Source organism: Delphinapterus leucas, chromosome 4 (assembly GCF_059928025.1).
Source record: "Delphinapterus leucas isolate spDelLeu-1000000601 "Yukka" chromosome 4, BTC_Dleu_Yukka2, whole genome shotgun sequence".
NCBI lineage: Eukaryota > Metazoa > Chordata > Mammalia > Artiodactyla > Monodontidae > Delphinapterus > Delphinapterus leucas.
Window position 1 is genome coordinate 83,892,228 of NC_143132.1, and position 26,320 is coordinate 83,918,547.

Below are 26,320 nucleotides of genomic sequence, written 5' to 3' on the forward strand. Positions count from 1 at the left end.
AGTCTGAAGAAAAGCATTAAATCTGAAATGCTGAGACTTCATGTTAGACACATCAGCTGATAACAGACTGGTGGTTTAGGAATAAAAAAGAAAACCACTTCTCTTCAGTGGGCTGGGTGAGAAGGAACAGCATTTTAAGTATGCCTTACGTGTATTTGGAAAACAATAAGATAGATGCTCGGGGCTTCCCTGGTGGCGCAGTGGTTGAGAGTCCGCCTGCCGATGCAGGGGACACGGGTTCGTGCCCCGGTCCGGGAGGATCCCACATGCCGCGGAGCGGCTGGGCCCGTGAGCCATGGCCGCTGAGCCTGCGCGTCCGGAGCCTGTGCTCCGCAACGGGAGAGGCCACAACAGTGAGAGGCCCGCGTACCGCCAAAAAAAAAAAAAAAGACAGATGCTCTAAGAGCTGAAGCAGCTGCTTGTTTCTAAGACTGCTTCTTTCATGCATGGGCTTATTGATATATTCCTCCCCAACCCCTGGCCTTTTTTTTTTCCTTGAAAATGTTTATAATACATTTATTCCCCTTAGATCACAGACTAGGAAAGGTGATTAAAGCAAATGTCTTTGTCTCTCTCATTACTCTTTATCTATACTTAGAACCTATTTCTTCAAGGGAGGGGAATTTTTGAATGGAGAAGTATGCTTTTAAAACAAATTCTTCATTGTTCCAGTATACTTTCTGGTTGAGACCCGATTCATGCAAGGGCTACTATATATTTGCTACTTAAGAAAGAACAGCTTGTTAATCAGATTTTGCTTTCCATTCTTAAAACACGTAGGTGCTCACCTGAGCATGCACACAAATCCTTACAGAGTTTGAATCCAGGTGTAAATGATTGCCCGAATTTTACTAAAGTTAAATCATAAGAGGTTTACAGTCTTGTTGATCGTGAGGAGAGGAAGTAATAGGAAAGATGAATATGAAGATTTCTGAATCCTAAACTTATAGCATTACATATACTATTGTTGCTTTTCTTTTTTTTCCACTATAAAAGGTTGTGAAATGTTTGCCTACGTACTTTGGCTGTCAGTCACTTTATTCTATGACGCAATACAACAACAAAAGTTTGAGTCTCTTAATGCAAGTTTTATGAGTACCTAAATGGCCTTTCTGACATTACCGCAATCTTACATTCATGGAATGCTATCAGTCGACTTCTTGGTATAATACTGATTTCTTGGGGCTAAGGGAATGAAACTCAAGAGATGGCACACTGATTAAAGTATGTGCTAATCAAGACTCATATATTATTTAATTGTTGGGGGTTCAGGGAGAGTCAGAAGTTGGGGTTTTTTTTTCACTGGCTATCTCCCCCATTTTTTCTTTTTAAAAGGAGAATAAAATGTACTTAAAATATTAGAAAATGAATGCACGCCTGTAAGTTAGGGTAACACCAACTGCTGTAACAACCCCTAAATTTCACTGGATAAATACACTCCAATACAATGTCCCTGGTCGGGTGGCCGTTTTCCCTCAGACTGTTTCAGGGACCCTGCCTGCTTCTATCTTGTGGATCTGTCATCCTCTGGCTCAGAGTTGTCACCTTGCAGTTGTCACCTGCAGGAGGGAAAAGACATAATGGTGAAGACACACCTAATTCTGAAATACCCCAACTCATCATTTTTGCTCATCTCCCATTGGCATTCACTAGCTACATGGCAGTAATTGGAGGTAGGGCAGGTGAGTGGGAGATGGAGTTTCTGGCCAGGCAGCCACCTTCAAATGATAGTGCTACTGTATGCAAGAGGAACTGTGAATTTTGAGTGGGCAGCTAGCCATCTCTGCCTCAATATCTCATCGCAAATACATTCAAATATATAAGTCCCTCCATATATATATATATATATAAACTTACATTCTATTCTGTATCTTGCTTTATTTTTTTTAAACTTAATACATTTTGAACCTTTTTCTGGTCAGTACATATAGATCTGTCTGACTATATTTAATGGCTCCCTAGTATTCTGTTGTATGGCTATTTCATCTTTTATTTAACCGATCCGCTATTAATGGACATTTGCCCTAGAGGAACAATACTGTAATAAACATCTTAGTACTCACTTATCTTGCCCTTGTGTTACTGTTTCCATAGGTTAAATTCCTAGACATGGAATTTCTTGGCCAGAAGACTGCATATTTAACATTTTGACAGATATTTCCAAATTGATCAACATTTTTAAAAAAGTACCTATTTATACCTTCACCTATAGAGAATTTGCCTACAGTCTTACCAACGCTGTGTTATTTATCTTTAAAAAAATTGCCAGTCTATCAGGAAGAAAAGCACTCATTCTGTTTTAATTTACATTAATTTATTAGTAAGGTTAAACATTTTATATATATATTCAGTGGCTGTATTTCTTCTGTGAATTGTCTGTTCTCAGTCTGTGGCTGACGTATGTTTCCTATGGTCGCTGTAACAAATCACCACAAACTTGATGGCTTAAAAAACAGAGATTTATTTTCTCATAGTTCTAGAGGTCAGAAATCCAAAACCAAGGTACCTGCCCCCCTCCTCTAGAGGCTCTAGGGGAAATTGAGTTTCTGATCTCTTCCAGCCTCTGATGGCTCCACGTGTTTATTGGTTTGTGGCTGCATCCTTCCAATCTCTGCCTCTATCTTCATAAGGTCTCCTCTGTTTCCGTCTCTCTTATATGATTGCATTCAGGGCTCACTGGGATAATTCAGAATAGGCTCTTCCTCTCAAGAGCCTTAATCACATCTTCAAAGACCCTTTTTTCCAAATAAGGTAATGTTCACAGGTATTGGGGATTAGGACATGGCTGTATGTTTTTCTTTTTTTTTTCTTTTAGAAGGCAGGGGCACCATCCAGCCCACTATAGCTATTTCTTGTGAATTTTATTAATTTGTAAGAGCTCTCTATATTCTAGGGAGATAAGCCTTTTATCAGCCACATGTGCTGTAAATTTTCCAGTTGGTTACATTTCTTTGAGTTTGTTAAAGGTGTGTTTACCTTGCCAAAGTAGTTTTCAAATTAGTAAATCTATCACTTTTATTGGGATTTGTCATACTTCGAAAGGCTGTTCCAATTCCAGGATTATAAAAATGTTCTCCCATATTTTCTTTTAGTAATTCTGTCATTTCATTATTTAATGTGGCTGGAGTTTATTTTGATGCAAGAAGTGAAATTTGGATACAACTTAACATTGTTGACAATAATAAAATACCTGTACATGCACCTACTATATACTGGGAATTTTTCTTAAGTTTTCTAACATTAACTCAGTTCTTACAACAACCATACTAGGTGGATGTATTATAATTTCCCTCATTTTCAAATCAGGAAAACTGAGGCACAGGGAAGTTCATTGACTTGCTTGAGATTATTCTGCTGTAAGTGGCAGAGCCAGGGTTTGAACTCAGGCATTGTGACACCAGAGGTCATGCTCTTAATCACTATACTTGATGTCCCGTTATGGCCAAGTTCTATTTGTTACCCAGCACTATTTGCTGAGTACAGGTATCCCCTACTTTTCGAAAGTTTACTTTGGCCATTTTGCTTTTATGAAAGAACTACGTTAGTACCTGTTTTTGCTAACCAAAAGAACTCCAAAGAAGATTTTCACTTTTAGGAGAAAAGCAAAACGTGTTCAACATTTGTTTAGTAGTGAGCCATTATAGAGGCAGTGCACACGCAGAGTGGTACCACCAAGCTTCTTCTCCTGGAACTAGACTGAGCATCTCTGCATCAAGCTGCCATAGCTTTGAATTGTGTCAGTGAGCGTCTATGCTTTATCTCGACTTATTTCATGCATCTATTAGCAAGATGTGTACTGAGGCAATTACCTCTTTGCTTTATGCCCTTTTGGCTTACAAAAGGTTTCCTAGGAATACTCTACTATCAGATAGTGAGGGAATCTGTAATCTCCCTCTGGCCCCATGGGAAATGCCACTTTTATCATATACTACATCCCTATTTATATTTCAATCTAATTCTAATCTCCCTTCTGCTCCTGAGTTCTTCCAACCTCATAACAAGTTCTATCAAACTTAGTTCATAGTGAAAGAGAAAGAGGTCACATGACATCAGTGGGGAATTTATGAGCAGCATTTCAAAGCAAATCACCAGTGGGTGGCAGTAATGCGGGTGTTCGAGAAAAATCTATTGTGGTATCCTTGAGATCATGGCTCAAAGAACTGGATGATAAATTTAATTGGCTTCTGTTGAATCTATTATATACAAATTGCTTTCATACGTTATTTTAATTAAATTAGATAATGTATGTAAAGCATTGTCAATGAAAGAATTAATAGTCTATCTAAGAAAGAAATGGAAATTATTATTCATGCCAACCTGGGGATTATAACCCAGGAGACAGTCTCTCAGAGAGCTCTGAGAACTGTTCTGAAGAGGTAAGGAGGGGGCAAGGCTAGTGTATACGTGATTTTGATCAAGGGGTACATGCAGTCAAGCACTCATCTTGGTAGAAGGAACAGATCTCTGAGTTAATGGTTTTAGTGCTTTTCTAAGTATGGGAAGATGAAAGGACCAGATTCATAAAATTTTCTTCTGGAAATATTTAACTAGCTGAGGGCCAGTTCTGTCGGTTTTCCCAGAGCACAAAGTTCCTCATCCTGATCTTCGCCTTGAATTCCTTTCAGAGTGTATTGTTGGTCAGTGACAGCAGTGGCTAATGACTTGATTCTTGCAGAACTGGATGGTGGACAATATTCTCTATTTTACAGTCCCTTCCCTTTCAGTCTTAATTTCAACCAAAATTTGGGAGGCATTTCATGACCAATTTGTCCCATGACACTAAGAATGCTCATTCTTAGGTCAGGCGTGGAATTTTTGGATAGGCCACTCAATGCGCCATTACTGGACTAGGCCCTCCTAACAATAGCCAGAATCCTCTGGACCCGCTGTCTTACTAGTCTGTTATGGTTCCCTCTTATTGCTTCTTCCCATATCTAGAGTTACACTAGTATAAACATTGATCTTATAGAACTATATATTTGGTCAGTCGTTTCAAGTCGCCTAGTCACATTTCTTGCATTTCTGGTAATGCAAGAAACAATCTTATAAAATAGGCAGAATACAAGTAATATAGCTAGTAATATTAATAAGGTCATTGATAAGTATTTAAGCTAAGAACTTCCATTAGGTGCAGCCCAGTATCTCTGCAGCTGGTCTGACTAGTCTGTACTGCACCAATTGCTATCTTTAAGGGAAATGATATATTGGCATTTTACATAAAGTTCACCAAAGATGTCTGCACAGACAAGGTGAGTGGTGGGTCATCATGACCTCTTACGGGATTGAGAAAGGAATGTTATCTTCTAAGGAGTTATATGGCTGGCACCGGAAGAAGAAAAATTGATCTTTATGGTTGAGCAGGTATTTCTGCTATTGGGGAGGTCTGGTTAATGCGTAATGCACACTAGAAGGGAGGGAGGAGGTCAAAGGGCAGAGAAAAATTTTATGTTTAAATTTTTCTTGTCTTGCCTTACAATATGATTTTTATTTCATCAGCATGTAGCACAGTGCCCAGTAGGTAGAAAGTGCTCAATAAATGGTAGTATTAATCCTCACAACAGTCCTCTAGGAGGAGATATTATTAATTATTATTCACTCCCATTTTACAGAGGGAGAACCTGAAGGTGGAGGGGCTGGTTAGTGGCAGAGCTGGGATGCAAGTCCAGTTTCTTTCATTCTGCTTGCATAGTACCTGAATGAATGAATACACTGAGAGAGGAAGGCAGGAATGTTTAGCCAGAGCCTCCAGGGCTTTTTCTTAAGCAAAAATAAAATTGTGTATCCATCATATTGCTAAAATGTCTAAGATCCTACCACTTTGATTCCTTTGTTAAGAAATTTTTTCCTCTAAGAGCTTTAGAAAGAAATGAAAGTGCAGAAACTTTTGGAAGAATGCCATGTCGAATGAGCATTAGTCATAACTAGTCTTCTCATCTCATCACATTAGACCATATTTTGTTGTTTTACCAAAGACACTGATTCTGACTTGACTGAATCCCGGGCTGGGAGTGGTCCTAGAATGAGGAGAGGATAGGCATTAAGGCATGGGTCCCCAACCCCTGGGCTGTGGACTGGGACCAGTCCGAGGCCTGTTAGGAACTGGGCCGCAGAGCAGGAGGTGAGCGGCAGGCAAGCAAGCAAAGCTTTATCTGCTGATCTCCATCGCTCACCTTACCACCCGAACCATCACTCCCCCCAACAACCCCACCCCCACCCCGCCTCCACAAAACCGGTCCCTGGTGCCAAAAAGGTTGGGGACCGCTGCATTAAGGGGCCCACACTGAGCACTGGGGTAGGGCTTGCGGGTGCTGGAAGGAGAGGTAAAACAAGTGCTAAAGGTAGGGTTGGCTTGTTTCCCAGGGTGCTGATCCTAAAATCAACACAGCAGGAAATGTAGGCCAAAAGCTTACACCAGCTAGGCCTCAGTTTCAAATATACTTTGCATACATATAGGTGATTATTTTTATTGAATGATAGGAGAAGCACTAGGGAACAACTTAAATAAAAAGTTTTTTTTTCTTCCCTGAGCTGCATTTTCATAAGCAACGGGAAGGGAACAAGAATGGTCTAAAGTCTTGGAACTTCAACTTGTGCTTGCTTCTCTGTTGAATTAGCAGCATCAAGAGAGTTTTTTAGAAATGTAGAATCTCTGGCCCCACCCCAGGCCTACTAAATCAGAATCTGCATTTTAAAGCACAGGTGATTTATCATTGCAATTTGAGAGCACTGCTCTGGGGCAGTATTGATTAAAATGCAGGTGGGGTCACTTTGAAACCTAGTGCTAAAACTTGGGAGCCTTAACAGAGGGAGGGATTAGGTATTTTCACAGTTTCTTAATTTCTTGCAGGGCTTTGATTGCTTTTTATTCAATATGCCCCAGGCGGCAGAGCTGGTTTGTCTCTCCTGGAGTTATGAAGGACTGCAGGAGAATGTCATCTCCAGCTACTGTTGCTAAGGAAACCCTTTGCATAAAAACTTCCACCTTGGTGCAGTGCTTGTCTCACGCAAGGGCACATGTGAGATGTCAGCAGAAATTAATAAGCTTAAACATTTTTTTTGTAATAAAAAGAAAGAAAAGGGATTTGGATAAGCATTCAAAAACAGAAATCCTTATGCCTAATAATATCTCATCACTTCTCAAAGCAATTTTAAACAGGTATTTGCAGAGCCTGGGGCAAGAGTACAAATAGAGGCCCATATGTGGCATTTAAATAAAAAGTACTATTCTTTTAACTTGATAAACACACCCCCATAAGAACAAGATTTAAAATATATAAAGGTATGGTTTTTATATGACTAAAAATCAGAAAATAGCAAAGAAGAATACATCGAATTATTGCATGCATCTGAGTGCTGTGTTGATGGGCCACTGAAATTTGGATGAGTAGTAAAGATATCCGTAACCCATAAGGCATTAGTTAACCCATAAGATTTGTTTTCTAATCATGTCAGCAAATGCACTATGTTGTTATAATTGAGATTTTCACATAATTTGAGCTCCATTGAGAGCAGTGATCTAAAGTAAATGTGATCTAAGTAAAATGTAATTGCGTTCAAGGAGTTCAAAATTTGAATATATTTGCATCATGAATTGGAAGAAAAAAAGTGAGAATGTTGATGCTCAGTAGTACTGGACATATTTCATTATATAAGAATCTACATGGGGAGGGTGGGAGGGAGGCTCAAGAGGGAGGGGGTATAGGTATACATATAGCTGATTCACTAACACAACATTGTAAAGTAATTATAATCCAATAAAGATGTAAAAAATAAATTAAAAAAAAGAATCTACATCATTCATGCCATGTGAGAGGAAGAATTTGACAAGTTAATTGATTTGTTTTTCTCTTACCTAAGCACTTCCGCTGCTCAAATCCTCCCAGCACTCTGAAGCAGTGTCTGTCCCTGATACCAGCAGTGGCACAGCCCACAAGCCATCATAGCATTTGGATGCAGTGCGCCTTTTCTTTTGAGGATATAGACCAAGAGATGTGGAGAAGTCTTTCCCTGGAGCCCCAATGGTGTTAAGAGAGTAGCTGTTCAGGGTACAGTGTGTTCTGCCAGCCCTGAGTTCTGGGTCATGAGGACAGAGGCACCCGTGTGGTCTTTAACACATATGTTTATCGGAGGGAGGGTTACAGGGCCTGGGCAGGGGTCACAAGGAAACTTCCTGGGGTGATGGAAATGTTTCATATCTTAATCTGTTTAGTGGTTACATTAATGTATGTGTTTGTCAAAATTCATCAAACTGTACATTTAATATTTGTGCATTGTACTGCATGTAAATTATACTTCAATAAAGTCCTATTAGCATAAAAAATAAACACTACCAGAGCATACTTTTCTCTATGTAAAGGGAGTAACCAAATAGGATTCCATCACTCTAAGACAACTATTTCTTTTTTTTTTTTTTTTTTTGCGATACGCGGGCCTCTCACCGCTGTGGCCTCCCCAGTTGCGGAGCACAGGCTCCGGACGCCGCGCAGGCTCAGCGGCCATGGCTCACGGGCCCAGCCACTCCGTGGCATGTGGGATCTTCCGGGACCGGGGCACGAACCCGCGTCCCTTACATCGGCAGGAGGACTCTCAACCACTGCGCCACCAGGGAAGCCCTAAAACAACTATTTCTTGTATTCCTTTCTCATATGCCTGTACCCATGTGCACACACACTCCACCTGCTTTCCTCTTTCTTTCTGAACCTGGCTTCAATCTCACCATACATGTGATTTTTATGTTCTTGAAATTACATCTTAAATCTTTTTCTGTGACATGGTATTCATAATTATACCATGATTGCTTCCATTTTTTCACTCTTATAAATAATATTCCAGTCTACATTTTTATGTATAAAGTTTTTATTTTGTTATTTTCTCAGGATACATTTCCAGATATAGGATGAATGGGTAAAAGGTTATGAAGATTTTGATGACTATGTATTGAAGCTCTGTATTGTAATGGTTACCATGTTGGGCTTTGGAGTTTAGAATGAGCTAGGTTCAAATTCTGGTTCTGCTTGACCTTGGACCAGCTATTGCAAATCTATTTCCATATTGCTGTTAGAGTTGTTCTGAGGATTAAATAAGTTGATGTATATAGGGGGGTTAGTATGTCATCTACACAATAATCACTGGGTAAAATATTGTGAAACTACTTTCTGAAAGGACACTACCAGCTTTACTCCCCAAGGCTATGCAGAAGTACTAGTTTTCAAACAGAACCCCAGCATTGTGTGTTATTTTATGGATGAAATGAGAAATTCTGTTAATTACGTTATTTGACTACTAGGAAGTTGGACTTTTTTTTTTTAAGACAAGATTATGTATTTATTTATATTTATTTTTGGCTGCATTGTGTGTTCATTGCTGCATGCGGGCTTCCTCTAGTTGCGGTGAGTGGGGGCCACTCTTTGCTGTGGTGCGCGGACTTCTCATCGCCATGGCCTCTCTTGTGGAGCGCAGGCTCTAGGCACGCGGGCTCAGTAATTGTGGCTCATGGGCTCTAGAGCGCAGGCTCAGTAGTTGTGGTTCACGGGCTTAGTTGCTCTGCGGCATGTGGGATCCTCCCGGACCAGGGATCGAACCCGTGTCCCCCCGCACCGGCAGGCAGACTCCTATCCACTGCACCACCAGGGAAGCCCAGTTGGACATTTTTTAGTGTTCTTGGTTTTTAAAATCTTCTAAATTTCTCCTTAAAAAATTCTTCCATCTGCTTTTCAAGTGCCTCTTACTCAATGTTAATTTATGGACAAACTTCAATACTAAGTCTTCTGGTTCAGGTTAAGCATCCCTGTAGCATAGGAAGCAGTAGAAGAAGTAAAATGGGTTTGTGTTCTTTCTAACCTGTCCAGTAAGAAAGAGAAGTGAAACACAGCTTGACCCCAGGGTGCCTTTTTGAACCACCCCAGCAACTGATTCCTCAGAGCCTCTGGTCCACACGTGTTTTCTCAGCAGTCACATCTGTTCTAGTTGTGGGAGTGGGAGGGCAGGCTGGGCTGGAGGAGGTTCATTTTAGTGCTAGGGTGCCTTCCTTTACATTGTCTAACTAATTAAACAAGTTATTTGTAAAGTGTCTTCTTAGGGCTGGCTCACAGCTGGTGCTCTCATTAGTGTCACGAGCAGTGGCTGAGTGGAGATCCTGGTCCCATTCCTAGTTCAGCTAACAACCGACCCTTCCATCCTTTCTGCCCACCAGGTTCCCTGGGCAAAGTATTCAGTAGTAATGCAGCAGGATCTGTCAAACTTGGGTCTGCCTTCCCTCTTGGGTCAGATCATACTTTTATGCCTTAACTTATTAATTAAGTAGTTTGTTTATTTACTTATTTAGTATTTTGGTTCCTTTTCCCTCAGACCATACTTGAGTCTTTTAAATCCCAGTGTGACTGAAATTTCAGAACAGCAAAAGCAGAGGCTAAGGGTTTCACTGCCCTATATTCCTTACTAGTTGCAACAGTTAGACTGCATCAGCTTTTATCAGCCAGTTTCCTGCCCTCTGCCCTGAGGAGGAGGATGCAATTAGTAGGAAGGGTCCTGCCCCAGAGCCCACATTTCTCTCAGATGGGGGTGTGGGGTTTGGGGGGTGGACAACACAGAGGTGTTTCTTGCTGCCTACAACTGAATTCCAATGGGATGTGCTGGGCTGTACTCCATCACCTAGGAGACCTTTGTGGATACTTCCTGCAGTTTTACAACTGTGGGTCCAGGGTAACATATAATCACAGAGATAGAAAAGAGACAAGTTTTCCCCAGATCTATCTGTAACTTTGCCTAGAATAGAAATTGTGTTGAAATTCAAATACTACTTCACTTTGCCTTGTGTGGGTTACAGAGAGACAAGTTTCTTCCTAATCTACATGCATCAAAAATAGCAAGCAGGAAGCAGGAAGCCTCCACACAGGACCGAGGGGCCTGCAGGGTGCAGCAGGTACCACCACCTCAGTGGGTCATCACTGGCCATGCCCAACTGTTCCTGGAGGAGGAAAAACCATTTTACACGTGTGGATGCTAAGGCTCAGCATGTTCTTGCTGTGGTTGCCCAGCTAGAAATTGGCAGAAACAGCTCTTGGCATGTAGGGCTGAGGCAGCTTCCTTCCCACCGCAGGGAGAGGTGGTCCTTTAGACCAGAGAGCTCCTACACTCCCTTCCCTACCCCATCTCTACAGGAGTGGGTAGCAGGGTCTGCCAGCAGCAAGGGCTGGTCTGTGTGTTTCCTCTGGTACAGAGCATAACTGAGGCTGAACTGCGCATGGCCTACAGGTGTCTGGCATCACTAAAAGCTGGGTGTGTCTGAGGTTATCTCCGTGCACTGAGTCAGTGCCGAGTCTGAGAAACCCTCATGCTCTGTTGCAGCTGGCCAGGTTGGGTCATGAGGTTCCTTCACTGGGAAGTCTTCAAGGATAACCATGTCACTCCCTGGCTGGGGGCCAGGCTGTCTCAGCAAAATCTGGGCCAAAGGCAAACCAGCTCATTTCTATTCTTGGAAAAACAAATTGTAGATTTTAGTCCTGTTCCTTTGGTAACCACAGGAGGCAGGTGAAAATGTCTCTGTTGGAAGGTTGGACAATCCTCCACAGATTCCCAAGATGAGAGACACTAGTCAACGTCTCGGGTGGTAGAAGCCAATGCTCCTCAAGGCCAAGGGTCTAGAAACTCCATCACGTTTGCCCTCTTAGAGTCAAGTGATCCAGGGCTGACCCAGGCTCCACACTTAAATTATTGTGTGACCACAGGCAAGGTCACAATCTCTCCGTTTCTTCATTTAAAAAATTAGATGGGAACCGGGGGTGGGGGGTGGGGGGATGGTTAGCTTAACTAACTTCTGTTGTTTCTTTCAGATCTTACCTCTTTAATTTAAAATGTTTACTTTAAAGCACATCTCAAATATTGAGGTACAATAACAATAAATTGCATCTTATGATATTGGTTTTTCTTTGGGGTCATTGTCCCTTAAATAGACTCCCTCAGGTATGGAAAAATAATAAACCAGCTGTATTTTTGAGGATGCCACTTTCCCAGACCACTGGGAGATTGTGTTCTGAAAAACTCTTCAGTTATATAACTCCTGTTTCTGCTTAAGCTTTCTATTTTCTTGTCCATTTGTAATTTAAATTTTATTATGGAAAATTTGAAACATATGCGAAAGAATTTTATAATGAACTGCCAAGGGCCCATCAACCAGTTTCAACAATTATCCGCATTTTTGTCAATCTGGTTTCATCTCCCCCAACCCCCGCCCGCTATTTCCTGCTCCCTGTATGTTTTTGGCAGAAGGGGATTCTGGAATATTTTTAAGCAGATCTCAGACTTCATATCTTTTTACTGTTAGGGACTTTACTTTGTGTATCTAACAGAGAAGGCCCTTCTTTTTTCGTAAAATATAACTACAGTGTCATCATTGTATACAGGCAGGTTGTAAGAGGCAACACCTGTAGCAGTGATACAGGGGTCTTTGAATTTGTAGTGAATTCACAGTGGAAAGTCCTTTCCTCCAGAAAAAGTGGTAGAATTCACTGGAAAGTGTCTTGGGGTTTGAGCAGCACTTGCCCCACCCCTTAGGAGACTTTCAGAAAGCAAATATAGGCAAGGTCTTTCCAGAGTGATGAATGTAACTAGCGTTTACTTAGCACCTACTATGTACATCACCATATGCATCGTCTCCTGCAACCTTTACACCAAAGCTGAGAAGTGGAAACCAAGGCTCTGGGAGGAGCTTCCCAAATATCACTTTCTGATTGATCAATATTAGAATATCACATTAACCTGGCTGCATGCCAAAACAATAGGTGATACCTGTTTTGCATCAGCGTTACAAGGCTATTTGGTTTGTACCTTAATCTAACCTGATGTTTAACTGCTGTAGAAACAAGAACTAGTTCATTTTTTGAGGTTCCCTGGCAAATAGTTAAATGAGGATAATAATATTGTAGGCAGAGGGAGCATGAAAATTCCTTCCCCTTCCCAGACCAGGCTAAGATGCCACTCAGTCTTCTCCCCCCCTCTCTTTAGTACCCTTTCCCCAAATGGATAGAATGCAAATCTTAGTGCTTATAAATCACTCGTTGTGGTTAGAGGACATTTGCAGGTTTGTGCTTGAAAGGTTTGAATTTTTGCTTTGGGAACCTGTAACCTTTTATTTAGTAAGGAGCATCTTTATTTAGCAAAATGGAGTGTGCTTCGTTAAACATGTTTGGCAGTGGGAAGAGGCTCCTTGAAGTATTCTGGAAGGGGAAAAAAAAGGAATGGAGGTGACTAAGAGAAAGACAAAAAGGAAGAAAGTGAGGGAAGGAATAAAAACAAAAGAACCTTCCTAAGTCCCAGATTGATTTTCTGACCCAGTCTGAGACAAACTCTGGTAACTTACATTGTTTGTGTTTAAAATGTCCTTCTGCAGACCCAAAGGAATGGACAGATCTCTAAGCACTTCCCTTGGTAATGAGACCATCCTAGCAGGTTTACTGTGAAGCTACTGAAGCTTAAGCTTCAGGGCCTCTTCCTTGCACTGACCCCTCCCAGAACCTTGGGAGAGGCACTAGAAATGTCCCGTGCTCATGTGTATAAGTGTCAAACCACACAAAACCCAGATCCATCGCTGCTTCAGGAATTGAGTTCTCAAGAGAATAATGTGCCCATAACCATATCTTGGTAAATTCCAGACTTCCCTAGTAGTGGAACTTCCCTTTCTTCCTTTAAATTCTCTTTATAATTTGCAAGGATTTAACCTAACTTGTGTTTCATTTGTACAGATGAAATTATGCAGCAGGAGATCAGGCCCTTGGTGGCAGTGGATATAATTGAACAACTTCACAGACAATTTGCCATTCTTTCAGGTAAGGGGCAAATTCATTTGCATTTCTAGATTTTGTTGGGAGGTCTTGCTGGGAGGGCCCAGCCTCTTGAACTTGATTAACATTATGCTCAAGTCTCAGTCATCCCTTAAGCCTCACCCAGGACTAGAATGAACTGAGGAATATTGAGCGGGAGGAGGGTGGCATCTCATAGATGTTACTTCATTTGCTGTTGGGTGAAATTTGATCTTTCCCAAGGGAGTACATTTCGTTGAGGTTGTAAAGAACAGAGCTGAAAAGATTTTGAGGAAGGAAAAAGAAATAACTCCTGGGCTTCCCCGGTGGCGCAGTGGTTGAGAGTCCACCTGCCGTTGCAGGGGACACGGGTTCGTGCCCCCGTCCAGGAAGATCCCATGTGCCGCGGAGCGGCTGGGCCCGTGAGCCATGGCCGCTGAGCCTGCGCGTCCGGAGCCTGTGCTCCGCAACAGGAGAGGCCACAACAATGAGAGGTCCGCGTACCGCAAAAAAAAAAAGAAATAACTATTGACATTAGCTGTCACCATGATGTTCTTCCAATATTCTTGTTGGATGTTCTACCAAGATCCAACCTTAAGAGAGTCTTGGTTTTAAGGGCTCATGAATAGTGCTGAGGTTATTTGTTCTCTGAGAGATTTGTCTTTTACTCTTAGCTCTTATGGATCTAATTTTTTTTTTAAAAGCTCCGTAAAGTACAGGGTTCTCATTTTAAAAATTTCTGCCTGCATTGCTAATGCTTAGAACAGAGGCCAAAGCATAATACATGCTGAGGTTGAAATTATCCAAGTCCTCCTGCTTTGTCCTGTGAGGCTCCCCACATCCCCAGTCTAGGCACCACTGTCTTGACCCTGGTGGGAGTGCCTAGCCAGCCTCCTGCAGGTGAAGAGTCATAGCTTCCCACAGTGAACCTAGGATAGGGCACAACAAAAGGCAGCATGGGAAACTGTCTCTGGGTTTCTGGCAACTGCTGCTATGGCCCTATGTCACAGAAGGCCCAAGGCCAGCATGCATTAAGGTCTCGAATGGATAATGGGGTGGGTTGGGTGGATTCCTATAGTCTTACACCAAAACTCTAATGCCTCAACTCGGAACGTGATTCTGGCATATAAGATTGCACAATGACTCATCTGGGGGAGAAGTCCATTGACTGATTGATACATTTAAATAGCCAAAGTTATCTCTTTGAGTAATATTGAGGCATTTCTTTCTATGCTTATTTCTTAGAGGCAATATAGTGAAAATCATAAACTGGTGCCAGACAGCCCTAGATACGGGTTTAGGTTCTGCTATTGACTGTATCATGTTGGGTAATTTACTTGTCTAAGCTTCACTCTCCTCACTTGTGTAATGAATGGGATCATCATAATTTTGAGCATTAAAGACATAATGTGTGAAAAGTGCTTAGTATTGCAACTGCCAACTAAATGTTTGCTCTTTTTTCCTGATATATTTCAATCCATAAAAATGTTTATTTTAATCCATAAAAATGTTATTTTATGAACCATCTAGGTTCATATTTCAACACAATTTGTGTTTTAAAGTATGTAACTGAAAAATAATTTTCAGTATGACAGCGTTTTTATAAGGGACCAAAACCGTACAGTGAATATAGTGTATAATGCCACAGTTAAGTCAGGAATAGAGGTAATTGTCACTGTTTAATGCAGAACATAGAACTGAAAACTCACACTGGACCAAGAGGACACCTCTGCTTTAGGAAAGGCAGTTTGTGGCAAAGACAGTCCTTTCATTCCTGAGCTTCTTTTGTCAGCTTGTTGCCTCAAGTTTGACCTTCTTATGAGAGAGAAGCATGGATTAGCTGTGATAGCATTTGCAACACTACAAGTCAGGAATATTGTCAGCAGCCATGGGATTCTCCGAGTCAGCACTTTTTTGGAATCAGTGGTCCTGCTTTGCATCTTTAACTGTCCCTCTTCACCTGGCAGAGGCAGCAAATGTCAGCAGCAAGGCTATCGTGGGGGCCTGTGTAGCTGTAGTTGTAAAACAGAAATCTCTGCAATTAGGTCTTTTCCCATGGCTGTGGCAGTCCAGCTGTGGCATCTGCTCTGAGTCACAGCCGTTTTCCTTGTCCTGATTCAGACAAGCAGGGTGAAGATGTTCCAGCTGCAGACTTTTCTATAGATTCCACTGAGATCTGGAGAGAGCCAGAGGCCCCATCAGCCAGGCATGCTGGGAAAGAGAGGATGGAACCTTTTTCTCAGTGAAGCCCCAGGTGCCTGGCCTGCTGTGTTTTGTGAGTGTGCTCCCCTGGCTGGTGGAAGAACAGGGCTCATTGCATGATGCCTGACCCAGATTTGTGGCCAGATGGTTTGAAGCCTCTGGATGGCGAGGCCAGTGAGCAGGGCCATCAGCAGGAATTGGATAGTGACCAGGGCTAGGGTATCTGGTGGCTCTGACCTTGGAAGACAACTTGCATGTTCCCAATGAACTTGGGATATTTCTAAGTTCATGGCTTAGCTAGGAAACAAGAGAATATAATCAGGTTAGTGTGATGCAAACACTCTAGGCTTTGGACTCAGACCATCTAGGTTCATATTTCAACACAATTAGTAGGTTGCTCTGAACAGGGTTTCTCATCTGTAAAGTGGGTTGTTTTAAGGATAGTGCTTAGCATAGTATCTGGCTACAAGAGAACTTAGCCTATAGGACATGTCTGTTTGTTTTTTAAAGTATATAACAAGAGGTCTGGAGGTAGAAATTCTTGGTATTTGATGAGTGGCTCAACAACATTTAGGCTGGCATCTTTGTGATTCTCTTGATGTTTCCCTTGTTTTTAAAGTCTTGACCCCAAGATGGTTACTACAGCTCCAGACATCAAGCCTGTGTCCAAAGCAGGAAGAAGGAAAAGGAGCAGTGATGGTTTCTTCTGTTCCTTTTGCCAAGAGAGCAATAACTTTCCTAGAAGTTCTTGGTAGACTTCTGCTTATGTCTCATTCCAGAACTATGTGATGTAGCCATTCCTAGCAGCAAGGGAGTCTGAGAAGGCAAACGTTTAGCTTTTTAGCCACCACAGTAGAAGGTGGTCAGGGAAGAGGGAGGTTGGGAATAAATTAGCCGTTTACCAGTGTCTGCCATAATGCCTTTCCTTTAATTATGAGGAATCATCCTTTTATTTTTCTTTTAATAGTTATTTTCCCTCTTGGAATTACTGCCTGAATTTCTCTCTCTTTCTGTCTCTCTCTCTCTGTCTCTGACTCTCTCTCTCTCAACACCTTTAATCCTTTTAGAAATAATTAATAATGAAGGCATGAAGTACTCTTAGGCTTGTGGAGTCCGACATCTGCCAGCATTTGCACAACAATGGAGCCCAGATTTGGTAGAGGTGGAGTTCCTGGGGGCACGTGGGCAGTTCTCACCTGAAACAATGGAGAATGTCAAACCAAGGAAGTGAGCAGAGTTAAAACCGGTATCTAAGTCAGAGATGACAGACTTGAGCTCACCTCCTCTCATGAAAACACCAAAATCACAGCTAACCAAAACACCAAAATCACAGCTAACCGCTGAACAACCATCAACAAAAAAGACTGGAACCTGCTAAGTGAGGGATGGAGCTAGTAACTTAGCACCTGGGAAATGAGAACCACTGCTAGAAGGTCTAGAGCAGTGCTGTTTAATAGAAATATAATGTGACCCACATATGTACTTTTTTTTTTTTTTTTGCGGTACGCGGGCCTCTCACTGTTGTGGCCTCTCCTGTTGCGGAGCACAGGCTCCGGACGCGCAGGCTCAGCGGCCATGGCTCACGGGCCCAGCCGCTCCGTGGCATGTGGGATCTTCCCGGACCGGGGCACGAACCCGTGTCCCCTGCATCGGCAGGCGGACTCTCAACCACTGCACCACCAGGGAAGCCCCCACATATGTACTTTTAAATTTTGTGGTAACCATATTAAGGAGGCAAAAAGGAACACAGGAAATTAATTTTATTTATTTATTTATTTAATTTTTTGAGCATTAAACATTTATTTAATGTTTTCAAAATTATTTAATTACATTAGGAAAGAATAAGTAGGATAAAGAGGCAGATGTGGGATTATAGAATGCATCATTATATGCACATATAATGAAAAATTACTGGACATATATAACATATACCCAACATTAGCAGAAGTTATCTATGGCCAGTTTATATTGTTCCTTACTCATTTCCATATTTAGTTTTTCTTCACAATAATTTTAATCCCTTTTAAAATAATAGCAGGAGGAAGCATTCTCTGAAGGCTTACACACTTCAATAATGTGTTTTTTAGGTTAGGCTGATGTCGGTTACAACAAATTCCCAGCCCCCTGACTCATGATTCTTTTATTTATTTATCTTTTTTAGGAAAACAATTTTAATAATTTTACTTAACCTGGTATAGCTAAAATATTGTTCCAACATATGATCAGTATTCAAAATTATTAATAAGGTATTTTACTTTTTTGTACTAAGTCTTAGAAATCTGTTGATAGTTTGTATTTCCCACTTACAGCACACCTCAGTTTGGACTGGTCACATGTCAAGGGCTCAGCAGCCACATGTGTCTAGTGGCTATTGTATTGGGAAGTGCAGGCTACAGAAATGATTCTCAGTCACATTGGACCAAATGCCTCTTTTTAAAAAATTTTTAAAATAAATTTATTTATTTATTTTTGGCTGCATTGGGTCTTCGTTGCTGTGTGGGCTTTCCCTAGTTGTGACCAGCGGGGGCTACTCTTTGTTGCGGTGCACAGGCTTCTCATTGCGGTAGCTTCTTTTGTTGCGGAGCATGGGCTCTAGGTCCGCGCGGGCTTCAGTAGTTGTGGCACGTGGGCTTCAATAGTTGTGGCTCATGGGCTCTAGAGCACAGGCTCAGTAGTTGTGGCGCACGGGCTTAGTTGCTCCGCAGCATGTGGTATCTTCCTGGAGCAGGGATCGAACCTGTGTCCCCTGCATTGGCAGGCGGATTCTTAACCACTGCGCCACCAGGGAAGTCCCAAATGCCTCTTTTTTTATAACAAATAATTTGTATTGCCCCTCACCATCCTGGAATGAAATGTATAGATACTGTAGTAATCTGCGTTAGTTAGGGTGGGATAAAGAGCTATAACAAATAGACTCCGAAGTGTATGTATAGTGGCTCAAATGAACACAGTAGAAATTTAGTTCTTACTCTTGAAAACAGTCCAGCATGTATGTTCAGCATGTATGTATGTTCAGCATGTATGTATGGTCAGCAGACAACTTTTCTTCACGTTCATGAATGAAGCCTCCTTTCACTTTGTGACTCTTACTGATATTATCCATTTTGTGTCTTTCTTATTAGCTGCATCCAGGAAGCAGACAGGGAAAGACAGCATACCACTTCTTAAAAGCCTCGGCTCAGTAAGAGTACGCACCACATTCCATTGACTTGAACCCAGCTCAGTCATGTGGATACACTTAACTGCAAAGGAAGCTGGGAAATATAGTTTAGCTGTGTGCCCAGAGGGTGAACAGCCACCCCCTACTTATTTATGCATATATTTAAAAAAATTAAAAAATTAAATGGAAAGGAGAGTTGTAATGTGAAGGAGAAAGAAAAGGAAACAATAGTAAAATAATATGTATTTCGATATGTATTTCCAGCTATTCTAGAAAAAATAATGAAGTAGTCAGGTGCTTGCCCCTGTACATGGAGTCACCATGAATGTAGCAGGTACAAATGCTGGGATGTGGTATGGGTGACCAGACATCCTGAGTGGGCTTACTGTAGTAGTTTTCTAAAATAGTGAACAGTTGTTGACAAAGTTCTGAACAAGGTGGTAAAGTATTATCTTCCGTCAATTTATAGGGTTGTTGCAGTTTCTGGAAAATTCAGTATATTTTGAAACACTTTAAAAATATTTTATGATTTGTGACAGCATGGGTGGACCTTGAGGGCATTATGCTACGGGAAATGTCAGACAGAGAAAGACAAATACTTTATGATCTTACCTAGATGTGGAACCTAAAAACTGAGCTCATAGGAGGAGAGAACAGGTTGGTGGTTATCAAAGGTGGGTGTGGAGTGGGGAAAATGGGTAAAGGTGGTTAAAAGGTACAGACTCCCAGATATAAAATAAATAAGTTCTGGGGATATAATGTATAGCATGGTGACTGTAGTTAATAATACTGTATATTTGAAAATTGCCAAGAGAGTAGATCTTAAAAGTTTTCACCACAAGAAAAAAAATTGTAACTGTGTGAGGTGATGGATGTTAATAACTGAAATCAATTTTGTACACCTTAGACCAATACAATGTTGTATGTCAATTATATCTCAATAAAACTGGAAAAATATTTTTAAACACTTTATGATTGTATGTAAAACAAAGAGTCTAGGATCAGATATATAAATGTATTTTTTAACATACTGAGTTTCTGGTAAGACATTTGGAAATCAAACAAGATGTGAGACAATTCTTTATTACATAGGTCAGATTATTTAGTATCCCAGGCCCTGAGATTTCAGGTGCCTCCCAGTGAGTGGTGCTCCCATTTTCCCAGCTAAAGTCAGTTCTTTTGGGGAAGAGAAAGGGAAAATAGACACTGGGAGGCAAATAGCAGTAACCACTTCACTCTCTCTCCCATTGTTGCTCTTCACCATCTTCCTATAGGATTTCCCAGTGTTCCAAATTCTCCTCTAAATGATGCAAGTCTTTATGCCAGCCAACACTCAGATCCTTATGGGAATGGTCTTATGTACCCCAAGCACTTGCTAGTGTTTTCTGCAGTAAAGCTAGCATTTAATGTATAGGTAGAAATAATACCAGGAGGAGTGATGTTTATTTTATTAAGTCACCACTGTACAATACTTAGTTCCAAGGAGTCTGGTTTTCTTTACCTTCCTTGAATAGGGCTTCTTTGCACAATCTTTCTTCCTTTTGCATTTCCACGTTTCCTCGCAAGGTGGCACTGAATGCCTTGTTGTGGATGGAGGCTCAGCTTTGTTTCCTTGGTGCTTCTGTCTCTAAGACTAACAGACTAAAGTTCAACAGCACGTGGTGTCCCCAGTTAACCTCGGGCCTCTCTGGTGTTCAGTATCAGTATTAACCAAGATATGAGAAAACTACCCATCTTTCTCCATTTAGGCGTGAATACCTTTCATTATAGTTAATGAAAAGGTTAAATCATGAAATGGTATAATCATATCCTTATGAATATTTTACAGTGTTTTGGTTCCTTGAAATATTTTAGCCATTCTCTCGGCAAATATTGTTTGTACAATTTAGTACAGTGTTACAATGCATCTAAATTTAGCCTTACCCGAGATGTAACTTTTCTTAATTCACATTTCTCTGAAGCTTCCTATGATTGTGAAACTAGAAAGAGGAATATTTATTAGTTGAAAACTGATAGTATCCTGATCTAAATTGTTTTCAGTCAACATAACGAGGCAACTCAATCTTGTCAAACAACTAATCTGCAGGTATCTTTTTTTAAATTTAAAATAAGTATACAGGATTTAAGAGGCATTTCCTGGAGAAGAATGAATGGTCATCCAGACAAATATCACAGTGATGGGTCTCTGAAAGCCCAAGACTCACATTAACAATACTTATAAGAGACTTGTGTAGAAAAACCACAATGCTGACTTACTCTTTACATGATACAAATATTCGTGTTTGCTCAGTAGCGCATTCTCTCCCTTGAAACAAATTTACATGGAACAGCAGAGTATAAGCAGAAGATACCAGGTGTGGACTCAGAGCAGCAGAGTGGATTGGATGATCCTAATGGCGGTGTCATCAGGTAGACTGGAGACATGGCCTGGATACTCGAGGTTGTGGGCCAGGACCCTCTCTCCTTAGGATAGCTGCCTGCCTTTGCTTCTCTGAGTCTCCCTTTTCCATAGTTTCTTCATTGATCTCACACCCTCAGTAATCATGCAGTCCTCATTAAACCACACCCTGCACTGATGCCTCTTTCGTTAGATACGTGGAATACGTGTGGTCATTTGTAGTTAACTTCACTTGGGAGCCGTGTTCCACTGAAAGTAGCCTCCCTCCACGGGCATAGCCTGGAAGGTGCTCCCAGCACTTCAGCTCATGTCCCTCTGCCTAGTGCACAAGCGCTCCAACTTTCTTAGTCCTCCGTGCCTTAGCAGCTCAGTCATTTTTTCATGGCCCTTTTTGGCCAAAAGCAATACCTAACAGTCAAAACAACTTAAGTCTATATGTCCTGACAACTTAGTAGCTGTTTGAAAAAATAAATACACACAGTTGAAAGAAAAAGTAATATTTAACTTTCATTCTTAGAGAACCACAATTATCTCAAACCTTGGAATCAGTCTAGACATCACCACCTGCATTTCCTGTTCCACATTGATTTTCATACTGCACTTGCTGTTTTTTTTTAATTAAAATTTTTAAAAATTTATTTATTTTTGGCTGCATTGGGTCTTTGTTGCTGTGTGTGGGCCTTCTATAGTTGTGGCGAGCGGGGGCTACTCTTTGTTGCCGTGCGCAGGCTTCTCATTGCGGTGGCTTCTCTTGTTGTGGAGCATGTGCTCTAGGCGCTCAGGCTTCAGTAGTTGTAGCACACGGGCTCAGTAGTTGTGGCTCACGGGCTTTAGAGCGCAGGCTCAGTAGTTGTGGCGGACAGGCTTAGTTGCTCCGTGGCATGTGGGATCTTCCCAGACCAGGGCTCGAACCCGTGTCCCCTGCATTGGCAGGCGGATTCTTAACCACTGCGCCACCAGGGAAGCCCTGCACTTGCTTTTTATCCCAGCAGCCACCAAACCCCCAACTTCCCAAAGATGCAATGCCATTCAAAAGAATACCGCACAGTTTAATATTGAAATTCCGAACTACCTCAAGCTAGTAGCAAGCAAGGCATCTGACAGATGCCAATTATTGCTGTTTTTCCCCCAAATTTAAAATATTCATGGTGGTTTTGTGAGTTCACTGTGGTTCCCTGTTTGGGAACCATGGGGCTGGAACATAGTCATGTGGGTACATCTAGGGGCAAAGAGATTGAGAAATATAATCTGTTTAATTTAATCTGGTGGCCTCTGCTCCAATGACTTAAATATTTGAATATTAATTTTATACTTTTGTTCTCACAGGGATGTCTTATATTCCCTTGTAAGAATAATAACCGTAATAATGGTTACCATTTATTGAGCACTTATATAATAATAAACACTCTGCTAAAGTGCTTTTCATATATGTTCTCACTTAATCCTCACAGTACCTTTTGAAGTAGGTACAGGTAATATGCCTATGACATAGATACATATGTATATATAAGGAAACTTGTATTTAAGTGTCTTGCTTAAAATCACATAGAGATTAAGTGGTAAAGCAGAATTTGAACAAGCCTGTCTGATTTTAGAGCCAACTCTCTCTCTCTCTGTTTTTTGTTTTTTGTTTTGGCCATGCCGTGCTGCATGCAGGATCTTAGTTCCCTGACCAGGGAGTGAACCTTTGTCCCCTGCAGTGGAAGTGCAGAGTCCTAACTACTGGACCGCCAGGGAATTCCTTAGAGCCAGCTCTCTTAACCACCATGCTCTTTCACCTTTGATATTTACTAACTACAAAAATAAAGAGCAATATTAGGTATTTGTGTTGGCATTATTTACTATTCTACCTATGCTAAAAATATTTAAATCAGTGTTATCTTTTATACAGTAACTATCTTCAAAGGATTCAAAAACTGAATTCTCACAACACCCTGAGCAAGCATGAAGGAGAGAGACTTGTTCGAAATAGCTCAGTGTCAACCTTCCCGCATTCTGCTCTGAAATAATATAGACAGAAAAGGGGGTGGCCAATGCACATCTCGATATTAATTGAAGTCCCTTACCTGCAGAGGTGTGATGTGAAACATTTTGCTAACATCTTGACCACCTGTTTTTGTTGCAGGAGGCCGAGGGAAAGATGGTGCCCCCATCATCACTTTTCCAGAGTTTGTGGGGTTTAAACACATCCCAGATGAGGACTTTCTGAATGTCATGACCTACCTCACCAGCGTCCCCAGGTGAGCTGAACACAGTGCTCTGCTGCCTTCCTCGTCACTGGCTTTGTCCTGAATTTCCCATGTGGAAGGGCTGGGGTGAGATGGAATCTTCCCTGAGCAGAGCTCACACTGGCATATAACTTAGCCAGTTTTGCTTATCCATCAGTCACAGACAAGGGACGTGGAAAGAGACTAGAAAACAAAGTTACACGAATATCGGTTTTGCTTATGGTGTGCACATATGCAGTACTTAATAAACATTGTTGAGTGAATGAAAAATTGATTGAATCGCTAATGCTGCTCTTGTTCCTTCAGGTTCATTGCTCTAGATTAAGGTGATTCTGGCTTCCTGGGGCCTGTCGTCTCAGACACCTGGCCGTTGCTCAGGGAGGTCAAGCCATGTTAGGAGTTATTGAATTTATCTCCCTCAAATAAGGAATTCAGGAGTAGATTTTATAGTTGTCATTGTCAGATGAAGAAACTAAGTCACAGAGCAAGGAAACTAAAAGTCCAGGAATAAAAACTGTGCCTAAAGCTGAGACCAAAACAGAGATGTTTTTGGGCATCTGCTACTTCCACCTCTCTGGCCCAGATCTCACATATTTATGCCACTTAAGTCAATAAATAGCCAGATCTCCAAGGGATGGAGTGTGGTACAGAGTTCATACTGGGGACAAACATTTTATAGACATAGATGGAGCTGGGTGTGGGGTCCAAACCCAATTCTCCCAGAAAGCAGACTTGGCCAGGAAAGGCCCTACCCTCCATGGGTCTGTATTGCTTAGGATACCGTCTGTTACTTAACTGTTTTGTGGTTAGGAGTATACACAACAGCCAGAGGTGTGCTGTTTTGCTTGCTTTCCATCTGCCTTATATGATTTAGAGGTAAACACCTGCTCTGTGATTGAAAGGCCACCTGGAGTCTGATCCCACCTGCAGAGATTAGGAAGTTGATTAGTTTGCTTTAACCAAACCCACTCTTTTTTGGTTTTTTGTTTTTATTTATTTATTTTTTTACCCTTCTTACTTCTTCGTCAGAGAAAGCTATGGATTTATTTTTAATGTACTTCTTCAAAATTCAGTACTTACATTTCACCATTTCCCCTGTTTTCTGCCTCTGATCCCGGAATATTGTATGTATTATGCAGACACGAGAGGATTTGGGCTTTGTTGGTTTAGAGGGAAGGATGCTGTATATCTCTGGGTTTTGCTTACATGGTTCTGTCTACAGGAATGCCTTTGCCACCCTTCTAGGCCTGGCTAATTCCTGCACCATCATCAGCCCTTAGTCTGACCTCATTTCTTCAAGGAAACTTGCCCTGACCCCAGTTCTGCTCTCACAGACTCTTTATTTCCACAGAACCCAGAGTGTACCCCTTGTATAATGCCACAGTATATGGAAATTATTTCTGCGTCTTCCATTAGACTGTGAACTAGTGAAGAGTAGGGGCCAATGCTTTTTTCCCCCCTTATTTTCTTTTTTTTAATTCCTAGCCCAGCACATAGTAGGTTCTCAAGAAGTGATGTTGGTGGAATTTCCAGTTCTGATATAATTCATCTCAGTCAAAGCGTATTTGTTATAGGGTGAGAAGCGGGACGCTGCCAGAGAGAGGGGAACCCCACTCCTCACTCCTGCCTTTTCCTCCCAGGGTTATAGGGAGTTGAACTTGGTCTCCCTCTTTGGCTCAATTGCCTACCAAAACATTGACCTGTCCTTCTGTGAGGAGCAGCAAGGAAGAGGGTGAGCAGGGAGGTGGGTAATGGGTGGAAGTGCCTTCTCCCCATTCTCATTATATTTGTTTTAAACTCACTGTCTAATTTTACTGAATCCCCGGATGCAGTCATGTGCTAAATGAAAAGTGTCATTTTCATCTTGTCCGTGCAGCCTTTTCTGAGTCACGCTAAGGACTGGACATTGAGTGCCATGTGACCCAGTGTAGAGAGAAGCATCAAGGGGTAGAAACCCTATCTCACAGGCAAAAAAGATAAGAAAAATCAAGAGGCTACTGTTTAGGCCTGTTTTCCCTTTTCTGCTCTATGCTTCTTGTATAATTTCTTGTGAACTAGGGAGTATTTTCCTTTCCTAGAGTGCAGTTTGTCTCTTGAGAAAGAGTAGTTGTCTGACCAGTTATTCCTCTTTCCTCTTCCGGGCATTTGCTCCTACTTGCTCACTGCCCCACCCCTTGTTACTTTCAACATAAAACAGAGACAACAGGTAGGAAGGTCTGAAAGGAGAATTTGACCTAAACTTTGCTTCCCAGTTTGCATTTCAGTTTCCAAAGAATGAAACCACTCCTGTTCCTTTTATGATTCCTATTCATCACAATTTGCATCTTTCTAAATGTTACAGTGGTAACCAGGCACCAGAGCTTTTCCCAGATTGCACAATGTTTTATAGGCAGGTGGAATGACCTACAACAACAAGGAAGAATTGACACACTAGAAGAGGAGAATGGCAGGTTACTCAGGGCAGGGAAAGGAAAGCTCGATGCCTGAAATGAATAAAGATCTCTCATTGTGGCTGGGTTGGGTGAGTGCCGTAAGG

At 41.6% G+C, this 26,320-nt stretch overlaps 1 protein-coding gene across 2 annotated transcripts in view; it reads left to right on the plus strand.

Moving 5' to 3' along the window:
* MCF2L2 (MCF.2 cell line derived transforming sequence-like 2) overlaps positions 1–26,320 on the plus strand; it is a 227,007-nt gene that overhangs the window by 10,738 nt on the left and 189,949 nt on the right. For both annotated transcript variants that reach the window (XM_022571165.2, XM_089910785.1), the window contains exons 2-3: positions 13,740–13,823; positions 23,682–23,796. In XM_022571165.2, coding sequence (XP_022426873.1) covers positions 13,740–13,823; positions 23,682–23,796 — 199 coding nt within the window. The remainder of the gene's footprint in view (positions 1–13,739; positions 13,824–23,681; positions 23,797–26,320) is intronic.